This window comes from Gasterosteus aculeatus, chromosome 7 (genome assembly GCF_964276395.1).
Source record: "Gasterosteus aculeatus chromosome 7, fGasAcu3.hap1.1, whole genome shotgun sequence".
In the NCBI taxonomy this organism is placed as follows: domain Eukaryota; kingdom Metazoa; phylum Chordata; class Actinopteri; order Perciformes; family Gasterosteidae; genus Gasterosteus; species Gasterosteus aculeatus.
Window position 1 is genome coordinate 5,192,791 of NC_135694.1, and position 17,800 is coordinate 5,210,590.

Below are 17,800 nucleotides of genomic sequence, written 5' to 3' on the forward strand. Positions count from 1 at the left end.
CAACGCCCCTGAAAAGCTTTTTTTTTTTTTTGCACAGCGCTGTTGAAACCACGCCCTCCGTTGCCATGGCTGCGTGAATATGGCTTCCCATAAACCACGTTGACGTCACATCCCGCTGTAATCAGTGCAGGAATTGTGTCAAGGTTTGAGGAACTCTAACAAGGTTGTTACGTTATCCCTTTATAGAATGACTCATTATGAAATGAGATAAATGCAGATATTAATTTCAGGTTAAAAGGACATTTTACATCAGTACTCGATTTGTTTTTAACCAGTATTTGAAATGACACACCAGGGTTAAATATGTTAAAATATATCAAACGCCTCATCCTAACTTAAAATCGGTTTTACAGTCTCTATTTTTGTATCACATACATATTTCGAACACAATACATCACTTTGTATCCTCACCCATGAACTCTGAACATCTGTATAAATAAAACAAATGATTGTACAAAGGGATAAAAAAAAAAAAAAATACAATTATGGAAATAATAAAACATATTACAGAAATACCAGCCATCATTTAGTATTATAAATTTGTCTTTCTCTTTTTGTTCTGTTGTTCAAAGTTGATCGATAAATATACAACTGCACACACTCATGTTACAGATGCTTTAATGGTAAATTAAAGCTAAAATGAATACAGTCGTGTTGAGTGTGATGTATTTATTGCCTATTAGGCAGGTTTACTTTTAGACATTTCAACATGTTATTTGAAGCTGTGTCTCAACGGACAGTTCTGTGTGCGTCAAAGAGGCATCGTGTTTTATGTTGTGACCTTAATTGAGCCTCTCATCATGAAATATCTTGATTATGACAGAAATACGAGGGGAAAAGTTAAAAAGTTAAAAATAAAAGGCATGGCATTAAAACCCCATTGAAATTTTTTTTCCATTGAAAAATGTAAAAAAAAGGGTTAACAATTTTTCAAACAGTATTTTTGATTCAACGGTATGAGGTTTCCCTAGGAATGTGAAAGTGGACAAACTCCAAATCCATCCACAGGCCTACGTGCCCTGCAGGCAATACTGCAGCGTCCGGGAAGCCCGTCACACTCGGTGTCAAAGACCTCTGCATGTCGTTTCAATCGCCGCCCTACGGGCCATAAAAAGGTGCAAAGATCAGAACCACGTGGAGAGCAACTACAAGGCTGATAGTAGAGCAGCGGCGCTGCAGTCCTCTCCACCAGCAGCTGCAGAGCCGCACCACCTCCGACCACAGGTAGGAAACAATGAGCTCCAGCCTCGGGTTTCCATTTCTCACTTATTATACGATTTCCTAAAAGTAAAAACAAATTATTTAAAATAATAAAAAAAAAATTAAAAAAATTCTCTATCGCTGTTATATATTTAAAGCTAGTTACAACTACACATTCATACATCAGTGAAAGGGGATTCAACACAAAGAACAAGGATATATGCAATTTCCAGGACCGTCCTGCTTTTGATACATAAAGTGCATTTTGATATTTTTACTTACAGTATTAATGCTGGACTTTATATTCCTCTATTGCTGCTTTCACTTCTTTAACATTTTTCCACATATTTTCTGCTTCATAGCTGTGAGGACGCCACCATGGAGGTCAAGCGCATCAAGAGTATCCTGAAAACCACTAAAAGTATATAATTTTAATTTCTATATATTTATTCAATCACTGCCACATATTTCGATAACTTATAAACCATCCCTGAACTGGATGAATAATATAATATTATAATAATAATAATGTTGCATGCAGCTTCACATCCAATCCGATGCTCATAAATAGTCACAGTAAATCATTTGGCTTTTAAAGACTTAGACTTGTAAGTAATTGTCACCATTCTTCTAGCATTGTAAAAAGCTAATAATTACCTTCCCTGTCGTTGCTATTGGAATATCAACACGCCTGCATGTCCGTTCACTTCCTTTGTTGGAAAAGCAATCCTTCCTCTTGCCCTCATCCTTCTGGATGTCTGTTTCTCCCCCTTGAAATCGCTGCGCCTGCAGGAGTGGACGCGCTGAAGCTGGGTGAGAACGCCACCCGCAGCAGCTCCATCGGCGCCGTACGCTGGACGCTGCCCGAGGAGGACGTCCAGATTCACAGCTCGGCCCCCAGCAGGGCCACCAACAACCTCGCCAAGCGCTCGCAGGTACGGTTGAGAGCCCTCTGCCTCGTTGCCCGTCCGGGTTGGTGACAACAAACGTGACCTGTGGCGTTTTCCTGCAGCAGCATCCTCGTCAGGTCGGCCTGAAGGATCTGCGCAGCCTGCAGGAGTGCGTGCAGTTCATCCATCACTGGAAGAAGCAAGTGGATCAAGTCTGCAAGGTAGGAGATGAGGGAGGGAGGGAGGAAACGGCTGAGTGGGCTCGCGTTAAGTGTATTTATTCAGAGTATAGTCCTCCTTTTCATACAAACATGGAAAAAAGACGATATAGCTTCGATATTAAACCAAAATAAAATGTTCTCTGATCTCTATTTGAAAGGTTTGTCATTCTAATATGAGGTGTAAGAACCGAAGGCATCGCACTGGTACTTTTATGGGACATGTGAGCGGCTCATTAAGGAAAAGAAGTGGAAGACCTGTGCGATCTGCCTGGAACAGAAAACAAAGTCTCCGATGCAGCTTTATAGAAAAACTTTAAACTCACTTGTAAAACGATACCAGAGTCTTGTGCTTTGGGGAAATCCTCGCTTGTTTTAGTTCAGACTGCGGCCTTCTGAACAAGTGGTTTTCTAATTGACTTGAAATCTGTAACTTTAGAGGGCAAAGATCAAACATGGAAAGGTTTGAGGGAATACCTTGGAAGGCCTGTGATGATTCTGTCAGGGAGATCAAAAGACATCACAGGCCCTTGGTTGATCATTTCAAGTCTGTTAAAAGTTCACGGCTGAAGATAAAGGATTACAAATGTGCCACGTTTCTTCCTTTTAGTGCTTTACTTATGACGCACGAGGTCAGGGGAACCGCTGCCTCCCACAACACGCAGTGGATAAGCGTTGCTACGGGAAACGATTACTTTGCTCCGTCGTGCAGAGTGCCGGCTTGGTCATTTGTCGGGTGTGTCGTCCCGATAGCATAGAAGTTTACTGACTGATACGCCTGATGACGCGGTAACGTCACCCGTTACGTTTGTTGTTGTTGTTGTTGTTGTTGCGCAGAGCGGCGACGACCCGGATGAGGGGCCCAGCGGCAAAGAACCCCAGAGATCAGACAGCCGCTCCGAGCGCAGTCTGGAGGAGAGCCGGATCTTGATCCTGGAGTGGGCCGACGAGCTCCACCACGTCGACGAGGTCAGTACACACACACACTTTCACATCTGTGTGTGTGTGTGTGTGTAAAAATATTCTGAAATAACACATCTGAACTTCACCTCAGTTCCTGAGGGAGAAGCCGCGATCATCAGAGAGTAAAGAGAAGGAAAATAAAGAGGACGACGACAACGAGGAGGCCGAGCAGAGGATCATGGATTGGGCAAAGGAGCTGCAAAAGGCCACGGAGGTGAGAGGTCCTGAGATGGAAGGTGGGACGTCTTCTAGTAATCGTTTGCTGTGCTGTAACCGTTGGGTTTCTCCCCCCAGAGCTGCGGCGTGGAGAGCGACGAGCTGGGAAAAGTGCTGCGTCAGCTCGGCCTGAAGAAGAAACGGCTGGTGAACCTGCTGCCTCTGCTGGAGTTCATCACCTGGTCGCTGCTCGAAGAAGACAGCACGGTGAGGAACCAGCGAGACCTAGTTAAAAAAAAAAAAAGAAGAGATAAACTGAAGACACAAAAAGATCCCCAAAAACAAGCAGTTGTTATTTGTTACGTTGTTATAAAGCAACTTTATTCGATGCGTAATACATTGAACATGCGTGCAAAGAACCAATAAATGACCCTGTTGATTCTGTCTTTACGAGGCCGATCTGCCTCTGCTGTTATAACTTGCCACAATAAACATCCTTGATAACGGATTTATTGTCAAACTCACCACTATCGTGATCACACACACACGCACGCCAGTGCGGTGTTTGCAGCAAAGTCCTACGTTGACTTTTTAGGGGAGATTTTTGGGAGTCTGAGCCGGTTTAACTTTATTCCAGCTACAGTTCAGACGGTGCTGCAACACGCCGGCCTTTTCCGTCTCTGTGCATGATTGTGACCGCCGGGACTTTTATTTAGGGAAGAACCGTTGCGTTTTGCATCATTGCTTTCATAAGGCCGGTGGTTTCACCACAGCCAGGCAAAGGTTATTTACATGATACACAGAACATTTACATGATATTTGAAACTGCAATGTCGTAACGAGGCTGGGTGCTTCGAATTATTTGGGCTATTTCCTTTTCAGAAAATGGTTCCACAGTTGTGGCTGCTGGCGAAGCAAAGGACCTGGACAGCAGGAACCCCAAGATACATCCCCAACTCAGGTGCACATCTTCAGTCATTTTAATTTGGCTTGTGATCTATTAATAGAAAAGCAATTTCTCCGCCCTCATCCTCCTGCTTAGACGATTGCCAAAAAAATACCAGATAATGTTTAGTAGTGAATTGTCTTTCCTAATCCCCCCCCCCCCACACACACACTTTAAATCGACCCCGTGGCCCAATCACTGGTCTAGACAAACATCTACCCTGCTCATCCATTACGATCTCAACGTAACGTCCGTGTCTCTGTTTCAGTGTGGAGTTGGATTCGCAGTGCAGCGGGTAAGATCAGCCCCCCCCCCCCCCCATCACCTCAGAGAGATAAAGCCGACATGTCAATCAACTCTCTCTCTCTCTTTGCCCCAACAGCTGACGTGGTTCTGGACCCGCTGACCAACCACCCCTGGCTCCAGCTGTCGGAGGACCAGCGCGGGGTCCAGGAGGGCCCCTCGGAGGCGAAACTGCCCCCGGGCCCGCAGCGCTTCGACGGCTGGCCCTGCGCGCTGGGCTGGGAGGGCTACGGCGGGGGGCGCCACTTCTGGGAGGTGGACGTCGCCAAAAACGGCTACTGGCGCGTGGGTCTGACCACCGCCGGCTCCAAGCGCCACGGCCGCTTCCCCATGACCCCCGAGCAGGGCTACTGGGTCTTGTGGCGCAGCGCCAACCATTTTTACGCGTGCGCCAAGCCGGAGGCGCAGCTGCCCGTCGCCATGGCGCCTCGGCGCATGGGCATCTACTTGGACTACGCAGAGGGGCAGATCTCCTTCTACAACGCGGAGACAAAGTCCCACATCTACACCTTCACCGGGAACTTCAGGGGGAAGCTGTACCCGGTCTTCGCCCCGCTGGACGGTCGCACGCGGCTGGTCATCCAGAAGATGGACAATGGCGAGGATTGACAATTCTTACGGGACGCTTTTTTTTTGTTTTTATTTATTAAAGCAGTGGCATTAGAAAAAAAAGCCAATGCGTTTCACATTAATTTTTCTTGCCTAAATATTATTGTAAATATGTCGGTTTCTGTGTTTCGTCTTTCAGATGAAGATCTGACAGTTAACTAATTTTTTTTTTGAAAGAGCACTTTTTCTACAACATTCATATTTATGTGTAGACGTGACATTCTGCCTGTATTTATGGACGCACTTTATAATGCCCTTTCAGATATGAACATTATGTGTTTTATTTTGTTATCAGTTTCATTTATTTTACACCGAGCATCTGGATGAGAATGAATGGATCTTCTCCTATACTCACCAAATATTACCAAACACAAAATGCTATATCATTACCAGTATTGTTGCCGTAGCAACCGCCACTCAAATAGTCAGCTGACAGGTTCCACAGCATCTTGCATCCGTGGAAATAGTTTGAAAAAGTGATTTTTGAAATTAGGATTTCTTTATCAACGGTTCACGTACGCGGTTTCACCTTTGGTCCTCTGACAACCATCAAGATAAAACCGCGACACTTAAACACGTAACGGTCAACTCAGACTTTGAAACCAACAAAAACCTCGGCAGCTCGGCTTGTTATTGTTGGGCCCGTATGCGACACGTCGAGCTACACGCAGAGGATGCAACGCAAACGAGGCCGTGCTTTCCGCTTACTTTGCTGATGAGTCTTTTTGTAAAGCTCCGTCTTTGGATTTCAGTCAAACGCTTTGTGTAAAACTCAAACCTGAAGCTCAACAACTTTGTCGCTGTGTTCATCCGTTTCTTTAAATAAACTTTCTGCTGCTTATCTACCGATTAACTCCTTATCAAACAAAGCTATTGGGTTGTATTGGAAAAGGGAGGGAAGGACATTCGGTTTCCCATGATTTGAAAATGCTATTTTTCAGCTCAACCTCACTTTGTGAATTTTTATTCATATTTGGTCATTAACTAAAGTTGAACATAAGTATTTGGGGAAAATGTAGTGAACCTCAAGAACGTTGCTATTAGTGTGAAAGTATTCTATAAATCAATTCAATGAAAACTTTAACATTTGTGAGATCAGGCAGAAATCTTTATTGAACACATGTAGGACCTTTGATTAGTTGTTAAAATTGTCAAGGAAGAAATAAGACTATCAGGAAGTTTACAGTCAAACGTGATAAAAAACAAATTCTCATGATGATTTTACATTGAATTGTAAAAGTACGATAGGTCGCTATTGGTGCAAAGATAACATTACAGATACATAGAGAAAGGACAAAAGTCAGCTCAATAAAGTTGTAAATAGATTAAAATTGAATCTTGTTTTTTTACAAAATATGACAAGGCATAATATTTCATTTCCTGAGCGGCCGTACAGTGCAAACCAGTTAAAATACCTTCACCAATTAATCAAGAATAACATTCATAAAAAATGACTATCGTGTTGCTTTCAGTTTTCCTGCTTCACAAGTTCCCAGACAACGCTGTCGCCCAACAGCTCCCTGAAGTGTGTGTTCAACTGCAACAAAACACAAGCGGTTTAAACGCACTTCCAAAGTGTATTCATAAAACACAAATCCGAGCCGGATCGATCTCTCACACACACACACACACACACACACACACACACACACACACACACACACACACACACACACACACACACACACACACACACACACACACACACACACACACACACACACACACACACACACACACACACACACACACACACACACACACACACACGGCGAGGAGTATTTTGGGGCAACTTTTGCTTCTGAAGTTGACCTCTATGCGGCGACTGACGTACCTCATTGAACACAGAATCCCTGGTGCTTTGCTTATCGCAGAGGAGAGACTGAGCCGAGGAGCACATCATAGACAGGCTGATCTCCTTCTTCACCGCAACTGTGGGAACAAAGCGCGACACGTGTGAAGAGGGCGCCGACATAACGCCGAACTGAATCAGAACCGGCTGCAAGTCAGTTTTTTTTTTTCCACACCAAAACGGAAACTCACAAAAAAGAGAACAATGTTGCGGTATGCTGAGGAAACACTGTTAGCTGCTAACAGGCTAAAGTGCGCCGGCCAACCTGAGGTCCCAAGAGACTCACCCGTGTAATTTGAAGCAACCGCCGGGTCACTTTTAGCCCCATTCGCCACGGTTCGCACCTCAAAGCCGTAGTTCGTCCCCGATTTCAAGCCGCCAAACGTGTGGAAGGTTTCGTTCTCCGCGTGGGACCAGTCCTGGCCCCAGAAGGTGGAGTAGAGCCTGACGGTGTAATTCACTTTCGCTATGTTTTCAGGGGCGCTCCACTCGAAGGTGATTTGGTGTTTATCGGCGGACCGGAGCCTGGCGTCAGTCGGCGGCAGCAGCTCTGCGGGGAAAACAGGAAGTGAGGCAGCGACAAAGTGCTTTTGATCATAGATCGTATAGTGACGGGATTTGAACCCAGACATTCGCTGCAGGGTTCAAATGGCCTAAACGGCCAAAACTCCGCCGCAAGTCCTCCACGTTTATCGCCACAAAACCCGAATGCGGAGAAAAACCCGACGCTGACTCACTGGTGAACGCGGAGGCCTCCTTCGGCAGGCTGCGCAGGTGTCCAGTGACGGCGCTGACCCTCACCGCGTAGTTGGCCGCCGCCTTCAGTCCGACGAAGGGCTTCTCGGCCGTGGAGACGCTGTAGATCGGGCCAACGCGTTCGCCATCCAGCCACAGCTCCACGTCGAAAGTATCCCCGTTGGCTGAATTCCAGCTGGCGTTGAGGGTGTTGGATGTGGTTCTCAAAACCAGGTCCGAAATCGGCGTGGGAGCTGCGCGGGAGTCACAATTAGTCAGATCAGTGGGAGTCTTTGCGGTGGTTCTGAAAGCGCGATGGTGCAACGGGAAAAAGGGGCTAAACCAGAAGCCCGGAGTTACTGGTGTAGCTGACAACGGTCACGGTTTCTCCCTCCAGTTTGCCGCCGGCCGTCAGGGCCGTCACGTTGAGGGTTATCTTGGTGCCGGGCGGCAGCGACGTCACATTCACCTTCTCTTGCGTCACGGTTTCATTAAACAACACGCTGGTAGTGTAGTAAAGAGGAGACAGTAAAAAAGACAATTTTACCCCACCTCAGGTCTAGTTTTTGTAGTTTGTAGGGTACATTGTGGACGGCATGCGGATACATACCGATCACTGTCCGTCGCGGCCGTCACCCTGAAACCCGTGGTGTGTCCGGCGGGCCGCTCCCACGCCAGCAGCAGCGAGCTGTGCGTGTTCTGCGTCACATTCAGGTGGGACACCTTGCCGGGCCCTGAAAGCCGGATGAATAGACAACGACATCGTCACCGCTCTGGTCAGATGGCTCTTCAGAAAAATTTGCCTGTGGGCCTGATTTGAATTTTATTCCCCTGGCGCCGGGTTGAAACTCACTGGTGTATGTTGTGACATTGGACTCGTCGCTCCAGATGGAGTTGTCCTCGACCCCCGAGAGGACGAAGAAAGTGTACGGGCTCCCGGGGGTCAAGTTGCAGACCTCACTGCCCTCAGTTTTGTTTCGAATCGACGCGCCGCCGAATTTGACGTGATAGATATCCACGTTTCCAGCCGGTTTGCTCCAATTCAGTTTGACGCAGGCTTCCGTCACGTTGGCGACGACGAGGTCCACCACTTTGTTGGGTTCTGAGAAGAGATCGCCGGTCAGTTCCCTGAAGAACGAACAAACAACGAAAAGGTCGACGTACGCGGGGGGGGCGAACTCACTGGTGTAGAAGGCGGTCTGCTGCGGGTGCATGTCTCTCCCGCACTTAACCGGGAAGACCTGCACCGTGTGGAGGGAGCCCGCCGTCAGGCCGACCAGGTCAAGGGTCAACAGGTTGGTCACATTTTGGGTGACGTTTCCGTGGACTTTGACTTCAACCCGGGAGTGGCTGATGTTGGGAACGGGGAGCCACGTCAGAACGGCGCTCTCCGACGTGACCTCGGTCACTTCCACTCGGCCGGGGAAACGATCTGCGGTTGGCAGAGAAATTCACAAAAAAGGTGTACACACACACACACACACACACACACACACGAGAGAGACCTTCTTGAAAAGGCATTTCGCCGAAGCGACGTTGAGGTGGACTTGTGTCGCACACAGATCAGATACGCATCAGGTCCCACCTTCATAACACACGAACGAAAGCCGCTCAGAGCAGCTCCTTTCGACCCAGGCCCCGAAGCTCAGCATGGCCACGCACGAGTCCTCCACGTAGTTCCCCGCGGGGTCCGGCGACAGCACGCACTCGGTTCCCCCCGGCACCGCCGGTTCGCCAAAGCTCGTCACAGTTGGGCCCGCCCCAGTCGGGAATTCGGCCGAGCCAGACGCGTTCGGGAATTCGGCCGAGCCAGTCGCGTTCGGGAATTCGGCCGAGCCAGTCGCGTTCGGGAATTCGGCCGAGCCAGTCGCGTTCGGGAATTCGGCAGAGTTCGTCATGTTCGGGAATTCGGCCGAGCTCGGCGCGTTCAGGCTCGTGAACGGGGTGAAGCGCGTCGTGGTCGCGGTGGTCGGACAGTTACAGTAGCAGACGTTCTTCTGGAAGACAGGCCAGCCGGGATACCAGTTCTGGAAGAGGAGGCGTTCCCCGTCGGCCCAGCGGGACCAGGACGCGCTGGAGCTGCCGGCGTCTGAGAAGTTCCTGCGTAGGCCGATCCAGCTGTCGGCGGTGAGGTTCTGAGCGATGGTTTTGATGTTTTCGGGGGTCACCGTCGCCAGATCTTTGTAACAGACCTGACGTAGACATTGTAATGTAGAAGTAAATGACGCGTTGCGGATTAGAGGGTCGAGGTGAGTGCTTGCGCGTACCTGGCAGTAGCTCCTGGCCTCGTCCCACGTCCGCCCCCCCGAGTCATGAACGAAGTAGTCTTGCTCTGCAGCGCCGCAGATCAGCACCAGAGCTGAAACACACCGACGGTACGTTTGTGTTGAGCATCGATCGACGTTGCGTTAAGAGCTCGAGGGGACAGCTTCAGAGTTAAGATTCAAAAGCTATTCAGTTTAAATGGGACAGAAACAATGGTTGCGTCGGAGGCCCGAAAATTTACATTTTGAAAAAAACTCATGAATTGAAAAAAAAAAAAAAAAGGCTGAAAATCTTTTTTTTCTAACTTAACTTTAGCAAATTTGATTAAACTTTAGCGTCACTTTGAGAAGCAAATTCTGGTTTTAAAATAAGTGTTCTCAAACATGCAGCATTCAGCTGTGTAAATTGGCCTCCCTTCAATACTTGCCATCTTTAAAAAAAATAATAATAATACTCACAGGAAACAAAAAGGAACATTCCTTCCTTGAGACAGAACTCTCCCATGATGAGTCCAGTAGATTCCAGATGCAGGACTGCTGCTGTGAAAAAAATAAAACTTAAAAACAAACCCAAAATCCCATTTAAACGTGTCACACTAACGACGAACACCTCACTACTCACCGGTGTATCAGAAGCAGATGAGTCCGTTTCGCTCGTCAGAAGGAAATAATACCTCAGAACAAAGAACAGGAGGAAATATAAATGCAGCTTCACGTGATCAACACCGGGAGAAAAATATGCCCCCGTGTTTGCATCTTCCAAACATGCAAAGTACTTATATGGAAAGTGAGTGTGGTGTAATTAAGGGAAGTGCAATAAAGGGTTGAGCGAGCAAAGACGCAGAAAACAAACATTGAGTGACAAATACAAAGAGTTTACATTAGGAATTTATTTTTTACTCAAAGATTTGTATAACAAAATGCAAAAATGGTACAAAAAAAGTCATGGAAAACAAAATGACAATGAAAAATATAGAAAGATCTCCTACAAAACTAAGTATTAAACAAATAAGAAAACATTAAATCTACTAGGTTTCTTTACTTGTTTTGGCAGTTTAAATATGTGGTTAAATGGATGAACAGTGTTTGGTCACATTAAACTCAAGTGGTAGACGGGAAGAATTGCATCGTCTGGAAATTTAAAAAATAAAATCACATTACATGCATCTCTGTCTATTCCTCAATTCCCAATTCAGTTTTTTTTCTCTGGTGTACAAAAAACAAAAAGCTACAAATAGTAAAAGGGGTGAACCAGCCAGCCCGACATCCATCAACCCAACCCGATTATCCCGTTTAATGCAAAAGCCTGAAATAAACCCGACGGCGAGGCGAGGACGTTTATTTGAAGACTGCGAGCTCGGTGGCGAGGCGAGGACGTTTGTTTGAAGACGGCTCCTTATTCGCTGTCGCTCCTCAGCAGTCTCTTCCCGCCGGAAGGCGCCGCCGCCTCGTGTTTCACGGACACCGTGGGCTTGGACAGCCTGCGACAGAGAGCGGGACAAATCCGCCCGGCGTCAGGAAGGAAGATGCAACAGATTTGGCGCAATTTAAAACCGTTTCAAGGACACGATGACCTCAGTCAGGGGTCAGATTTAAACATTGCACAGTGACCTCTAGTGGCAGGTAATCTCTACAACCGTACAGATGAAGCTAAAATCCAGGGTGTGACTTTGTGAATTATCCTGTGGAAGAGTAGCAGCCTCAACGTGTCGACCATGCGGAGACATATTCAGGCAGGATGCGGTTCTTACCTTTCTCTGTCCAGCAGCTCCAGACCATCGTGGATCTTCTTCAACCACTCATAACGCTCGCGACCTCGAACCTGCAGAAGAAATCGAAGCAGATTTATCAAAAAACACGGAAGGATTTTGTAAAGCTCCCCGGCGTTATAAGGGCGGATATCTCGACTTACACGCAGGACAAACACATCCTTGTCCTCCTCCTCGGCACTGGAGGCCGACTTGGCCTTTTTCTCAGACGTGTTGGGGGTCGGAGCAGGGTTCTCTAAAAACAAAAAGTCAAGGTTAGAAGAGGAGGAAATGGAAAGCAAGAGACCGATACCTCAAGAAACGCAATAAAAACTTGCTTCGTTTAGTTGTTTGTTTAGTGCCGATCTGAGTCTTTGATTTGATTTCCTCAGATTTGCGGTCCCTGCCTGGACACGCACAGACACGCACCTCAAAGCACCGCCGGCCCAAAACCAGTCCCCTGAGAAGAAAACACAAATGTTCACCAAGCAATGCTGACAACTCGTGTATACCCTACAAAACAGCCACATTGCCATTTGTTACAAGGAGCAGCGCTTACTCTGGAGTCTCCAGGGTCAGGATGGTGAGGATGGGTCTGCGGTTCATGCCCCCCATGCAGGAACTGTTGCACATGAAGCTCAGCAGGATCGTTGTCATCTCGGTGCCCAACTGAGAAAGGAAGAGAAAACGCCCCACGTCAGCGGCAGCTCGCGTTGTTGTGTACAATCGGGGGCAGCTGACAGCTTTACTCGATTTGAGTCCCAATAGAATCCGTAGGGAGACAAAAATGCAGCCTTTTTTTTTGTGAAACACATCTGTGTACATTGACTTTTAAGGCCAGAATGTGAAAGACTGTTGTTGGATCGTATACTCACGTAGAAAACATTTGAGGTTCACATATTAGGAATGTAAAAATAACTGCTATAGAAGACAAGCTCCCCCTCGGACAAATCGAGCGGGGCGGTCGCACCTGTGGGAGCTCGTAAGGGACAGTCACACTCTGCCTCTTAGTGTTGGGATCCTCAAAATATTGAGCCCTCTGGCTGCCCTCCACCCTTATCAGATGGCTGCTGTGGTCTGCAGCTGAATAGGAAAAAAAAAAAAAAAAAAGTCAGTCCGCTCAGATGTTAAACGCTCACAATTGTAGAAAAGACAAACATCCTTCCGCACTATATATAAAGCAACGTGTCACCAAAAGTGATTTCCATACCGTCCTCCTTCTGATGATGCGGACATCTGCGGACCACTTCGGCCACATGATCCGACTTCTTGTACACGGCCGTGGCCCTCAGGAGAGCCCCCGTAGGAAGCTCCTTGGTTACCAGCACTTCAATGAGGCTGGTTTTCGCCAGCTGGCAGTACAGCTTATTGAGGATCTCAGAATACTGAGAGAAAGCACAGAGAGAAACGTGTTATTAAAGTGTTATTGTCACTGAGGATGTACGTGACGACTCCAATGCCAAGCACTTCCAAAAAAACTACTAAAGCACACTACTATAACGTTTAAATATCCAATACTGTTATAAAAGTACATCTGAAACTTAAGAATAGAGTAGATAAAATGACAAAGCAGACATTATCAAAATGTCTATTATACCTTTTATCTGGCTTTTGGCCATTTTAACACGTTGCGCGCTGGAGGAAGACAACGCAGGAACATGTCCCGTCATGTCAGAGCTGGGCTTTAAAACCAGATAGCAACTCTCACACAGACCGGGGCACAAGCAGCAGGGGGCGGGAGATTCGGGGCGGATCACCCGAACCTCAACCAACCCAGCCAACCGCAGCGTGAGTCACCGCTCAGACTGAACCACCATTGGCTCTTCGAATGCGGGAACCGGGTCTACAATCGGGCTAATAGTCAGAATGAATGAGATGCCGTATGAATGCCACGATGACGTGTAAAAAAAAAAAAAGAACGGATTTTAAACTTATTTTGAGGTAAGATATTAACGCGGTTTAATCAAAATGGTTTCTGTGTTTGACATTTTTTTGTATTTGATAAAGCCTTAGAGAGACGGGTGAGTGAGTCAACTGTAAGTGAATCCTTTCAACTTACAGAACTCTGGAGTTTGAAATTTCTTTGTATTTCATTTGGATTTGATGGGAGTTAAATCGATACACAAGAGAAGAGTTTATGAAACATTCCTTTAACCACGTATGGACAGTTTAGTAAACGCTATCACCGAGGAGCTGTAGAAAATCTTTTGTCTCTTTCAAGTGGCTCAAACCGCTGATACTTGCCCTGTTCGGTTGCAGAATAATTATTTCCGAGTCCTGTTGGACTGGATATTTCATTTGCACTAAACACAGGTGTCTGTTGTGGAAGTTGGTGGTAACTATTGAAACAATTGTAAATAGATTTGAGACATGTTATCTGGCACACACACACACACACACACACACACACACACACACGAAATCAACTGCAATAGATACTAGTCTGTTTGAAATACATGTAATCAGATGGTCCAATATTTAACAAGTATTATTCTTTAGCTGAGGTTTACTTACAGTAGAAGTGACCGACTTGGCTGTGCCGGACTTCTGAAAGCGCAGCTGGAATCCGAACTCGCCCGGGTGGTCGCTGGTCACCGGCACGGTGGAGGCGGGGGGAGTCACACCGTCCGCAGTGGACACCTCGGGGGGGAACTCGAATAGCTTCTCATCGAAACCCTCCGGCAGCTGTTGTACCAGTGGGGAAAAAGATTCAGTCAGTCTGCATAAAAAAAAATATCTATGTTAATTCGTGAAGTTTTCCGCGACAGGTATCTTCTATTTTTTTTAAGAGGCGCGAGCTGGTGACGCTTACCAGCGCCTCCATGTTCCCATCTTGCCACACGTTATGATGAGCCAAGGGAAGGTTGAGGAGCGGGGGGGAAACACTGCTAAAGACAAAACTAGTTTACTCTTTTTATTTGGTGGTAAATTGACACAAGATGAAATAGTAAGATAAAAAAAGAACACAACTCACACATTTCCCCACAGCTCTGCGAAGGAGTCCTGGCTGTCAGGCAGGTCCTGGCCCAAGGCTAATCCCTCAAAGCCGGTGCCTTCCATCATCGTTTGGCCTCCCTGCTGAGAGACCATTAGGAAAAGGCAAATTACAGTAGCAAAGGAAGCGAGAATCGGACCAATCAAACTCTCCATTTAACAAGTTTCCCGTTTAGCTGCCAAGGGCCCTTGTATTTAGACTGATAAACATTCACAAATGTTAGATCTAGAACTAAATAATTTACAAAAATCCCCACTTTGGAGAAGAAGACAGGGCCTGTTTTACTGGAAGTTGTTGTCATCTGCCTTCGCCGGTTCTGTCAGTTCGCACGTTGACGTTCAGTCTTGTAAATAAAAATAATATGATGCAATGCTGTATACTTCCAAAAGAGGAAATCCTCAATTAAAAAGATGAAAGTTGGGCCTTGTGGTCTGCTAGCGGCTCTCTGACGTTGGTGTCGATCAGCAGTTTAATACATCAAAATCAGTACAAACGGATAGCACAGATTCTTTAGCACATTCTGAGACGAGAACTGGCTCTAAAATCAGCGCCGCTCAGAACAAACAAACACGGTACAACGTTACCGTCGCGGCGGCTAACGACGGCTAACGTTATCTTTAGGCAGGAGGCCCACACACCGGGGTCAATGAGTTGGCAATTGACGTTACAAAGTCACTCGGAGTAATAAACGTCAATGACTTAAATGCCTAAATGAGCTGGAAAAGCAAATCACGTCGACTGCACAACGGGGCTCGCAAAATAAACATCACTCCCATAGCTGTCCGCTTGCTAGCGAGCTTAGCGTTAGCCTACGTTGCTAATTACGTTAGCACTACGTTTTGGAATTCGACGGACGGCCGCTAGCTAAACTGTCGTAAAACTTTTTTCATCGGACAAATGAAGTGGCTTGCGGGTGTTTTTTGTAAAGAATAAGATGAGTGCGACTACACGGGTACCTGCTACGTACCGCTAGCGCTGTCCGAGAGAGATGTGTCAGAGGTGGGTGTAGAGGAGGCGAACTGAAATAGCAGATAAAAGTCCAAAATATTTTGAGTTTTAGCGGAGCACGTTGTTGTCGGGGAATCCCACAAAGAGCAAGGGGAGGGTTTAAATCTGGCCATTGACCAATCACAGAGCGTCCTGGCCTCCAACGTCATTCAATTCAACATCGCGGAAACGCTAGTTGCGTTCATGTTTCTCGGAAACATTACAATTTTCAAAAGTAATGTTTTAAATCAAAGGGATAGCTGCAACGACATGGTTTTGTATCTGAATCGGTATTGTGACTGTCTACATCTCACCCAAACTACACGTTGACGCAGTTTGAATCTTCTTTATTTCCCCTTTCTCTCCAATATTAACGCACATGTTGTGCATCAAAACAACGACAATCTTTTTTTGAGTTTAAACGCAGCCAAGAGACGTCATGAGGTATGGAAATGAAAAACGTAACGCCGCAATTTATCGTAACATATTTAGTGGGTGCCACTTGGTTTTCTAAAAACCAAAACGATTGCTTCGTTCACACCAATGGTTGCTGACCAAGTGAAAATCAAGTGATAATTTGTAAATACAGGATTTTGATATAACCATTGTGGAAATTCCCAATTTAAAAACTATAATAACTTCATTGTTACTATTGTAATCCTTTGGTTGTCTTTGGCCCAAACTACACAATAACCAAGTAATTACTTCTAGCACCTTGCAGTTTTAGCTGCTTTTATCTAAACCTGTGAGTGGTGACACAAGACACTTTCTTCTCTTTAAAGCAACATCCCTGGAGTTCACTTGGTGCTAAAACAAGTGGATCACTTTGTCACACTTTGATTAAAACAATCAATAATTATCAATAATTGGGTAATCCGCTTTGACGTGCTGGAAGGCGTGGTCTTTCCTCATGCTTCAAAGGCCCATCATCTGCATAGATAAGTTTCCCCACCACTGGTTTCCAGAGCTGCACAGAAACTCATTCGGGCGTTTGCGGCTGCGGTCACGCTGACCTGCTTACGTCTCGTCCTGAAACCGGCCACATCCTAAAAGAGGACTGAAAGTTGATGCGCATTTATCCCCCTCTGGGTGCACAGCCGTCATCGGTGCCACTCTGCGGCCAGGTGGCGGTTTGACCTTTGAGTGAATGTGACGGTGCCAGCGAGTCCGCATTGAACTCGCTCCAAGGGGCCTGGATACAATGGTGGGATTTGACAGGACGGGATCGAGGCGGGGAGAGAAAGAAGGGCTAGCACAATGTGGCAGCCGAATGCTGTAAGCAAATTGTTATTTCTTCAAGGTATTCACATTGTGAGGCAGGAAAACCACCCACATGACTGTGAGTGTGTGGTGTGTGTGTGTGTGTGTGTGTGTTTTGAATCGTGTCCAGAGGTTACCAAGGGATACGGTCCAGAACCGCTTCACACATACAGCAGAGATCGCCATACAATTAATCGTTTAAATTGAATTTTAGCTTTAGACAATGGCTGCTCTTTTTTAAAATCATTTTGTGACATTATGGTTGGTAATCTGAACACGAGTGTCATTTTGTACAGCTCTTTAATGCATTACATGGCACCCGTAAGATAAAACATCAATGATGTTTGTCTCTGAAGTCTTGAAACATAATCATTCAGTTCATTTTTCCTGCCAACAAATGACGGAGATGCAATTTGGTGTGAGTGTTACTTACGGACGTTGACCACATCGTGCAACACCTGCCATCCATCACGAGACTTTACTGTAACATGATTTTCAACCAGCTGATCCCAGAAACCACACACACACACACACACACATACACACACACACACACGCGTAATAGAAGGCAAGCACATGATGTGTGTGCGTGTTTCTGCCCATGTTATGGTGTGACTTTTTTCACAACACTCAATGGCTGCCAATGAACAGTTTTGGCGGACAACTTAGTTGAC

At 46.4% G+C, this 17,800-nt stretch overlaps 3 protein-coding genes across 16 annotated transcripts; 1 reads left to right on the forward strand and 2 right to left on the reverse strand.

Annotated features, from left to right (window-relative positions):
- The first annotated feature begins 17 nt into the window (after positions 1-17).
- LOC120821891 (uncharacterized) lies at positions 18-6,126 on the forward strand. 3 transcript variants are annotated; one of them, XM_040180978.2, is made up of 10 exons: positions 18-1,224; positions 1,563-1,621; positions 1,993-2,135; positions 2,213-2,311; positions 3,146-3,277; positions 3,363-3,485; positions 3,566-3,694; positions 4,310-4,388; positions 4,642-4,668; positions 4,756-6,126. In XM_040180978.2, the coding sequence occupies exons 2-10, from the start codon at positions 1,579-1,581 to the stop codon at positions 5,283-5,285; spliced, it is 1,305 nt and encodes a 434-aa protein (XP_040036912.2). In that variant the 5' UTR covers positions 18-1,224; positions 1,563-1,578; the 3' UTR covers positions 5,286-6,126. The 3 variants fall into 3 exon arrangements, with proteins under 3 accessions (XP_040036912.2, XP_040036913.2, XP_077963320.1); XM_040180979.2 differs by having other exon boundaries at positions 2,216-2,311; XM_078107194.1 differs by lacking the exon at positions 18-1,224 and having other exon boundaries at positions 1,481-1,621.
- A 245-nt stretch (positions 6,127-6,371) lies between these two features.
- On the reverse strand, positions 6,372-10,893 carry LOC120821889 (receptor-type tyrosine-protein phosphatase eta). Of its 2 annotated transcripts, none has more exons than XM_040180973.2 (12): positions 10,759-10,893; positions 10,596-10,676; positions 10,140-10,231; positions 9,458-10,064; positions 9,056-9,304; positions 8,726-8,974; positions 8,483-8,606; positions 8,233-8,375; positions 7,875-8,126; positions 7,424-7,687; positions 7,120-7,217; positions 6,372-6,822 (listed from the first exon to the last, which is right to left on the reverse strand). In XM_040180973.2, exons 2-12 carry the CDS (start codon positions 10,639-10,641, stop codon positions 6,754-6,756), a joined length of 2,193 nt encoding a protein of 730 aa, XP_040036907.2. In that variant the 5' UTR covers positions 10,642-10,676; positions 10,759-10,893; the 3' UTR covers positions 6,372-6,753. The 2 variants fall into 2 exon arrangements, with proteins under 2 accessions (XP_040036907.2, XP_040036908.2); XM_040180974.2 differs by having other exon boundaries at positions 10,596-10,673; positions 10,759-10,852.
- Positions 10,894-11,011: 118 nt separating this feature from the next.
- tp53 (tumor protein p53) lies at positions 11,012-16,126 on the reverse strand. Of its 11 annotated transcripts, XM_078107195.1 has the most exons (13): positions 15,847-15,981; positions 15,136-15,222; positions 14,859-14,962; positions 14,697-14,772; positions 14,399-14,569; positions 13,095-13,269; positions 12,855-12,967; positions 12,444-12,553; positions 12,223-12,344; positions 12,049-12,140; positions 11,888-11,958; positions 11,505-11,617; positions 11,409-11,464 (listed from the first exon to the last, which is right to left on the reverse strand). In XM_078107195.1, the coding sequence occupies exons 2-12, from the start codon at positions 15,178-15,180 to the stop codon at positions 11,533-11,535; spliced, it is 1,164 nt and encodes a 387-aa protein (XP_077963321.1). In that variant the 5' UTR covers positions 15,181-15,222; positions 15,847-15,981; the 3' UTR covers positions 11,409-11,464; positions 11,505-11,532. The 11 variants fall into 11 exon arrangements, with proteins under 11 accessions (XP_077963322.1, XP_040036915.1, XP_040036917.1 ...); XM_078107196.1 differs by having other exon boundaries at positions 11,012-11,617; positions 14,697-14,769; positions 15,847-16,025; XM_040180981.2 differs by having other exon boundaries at positions 11,012-11,617.
- Between the last annotated feature and the right edge of the window lie 1,674 nt (positions 16,127-17,800).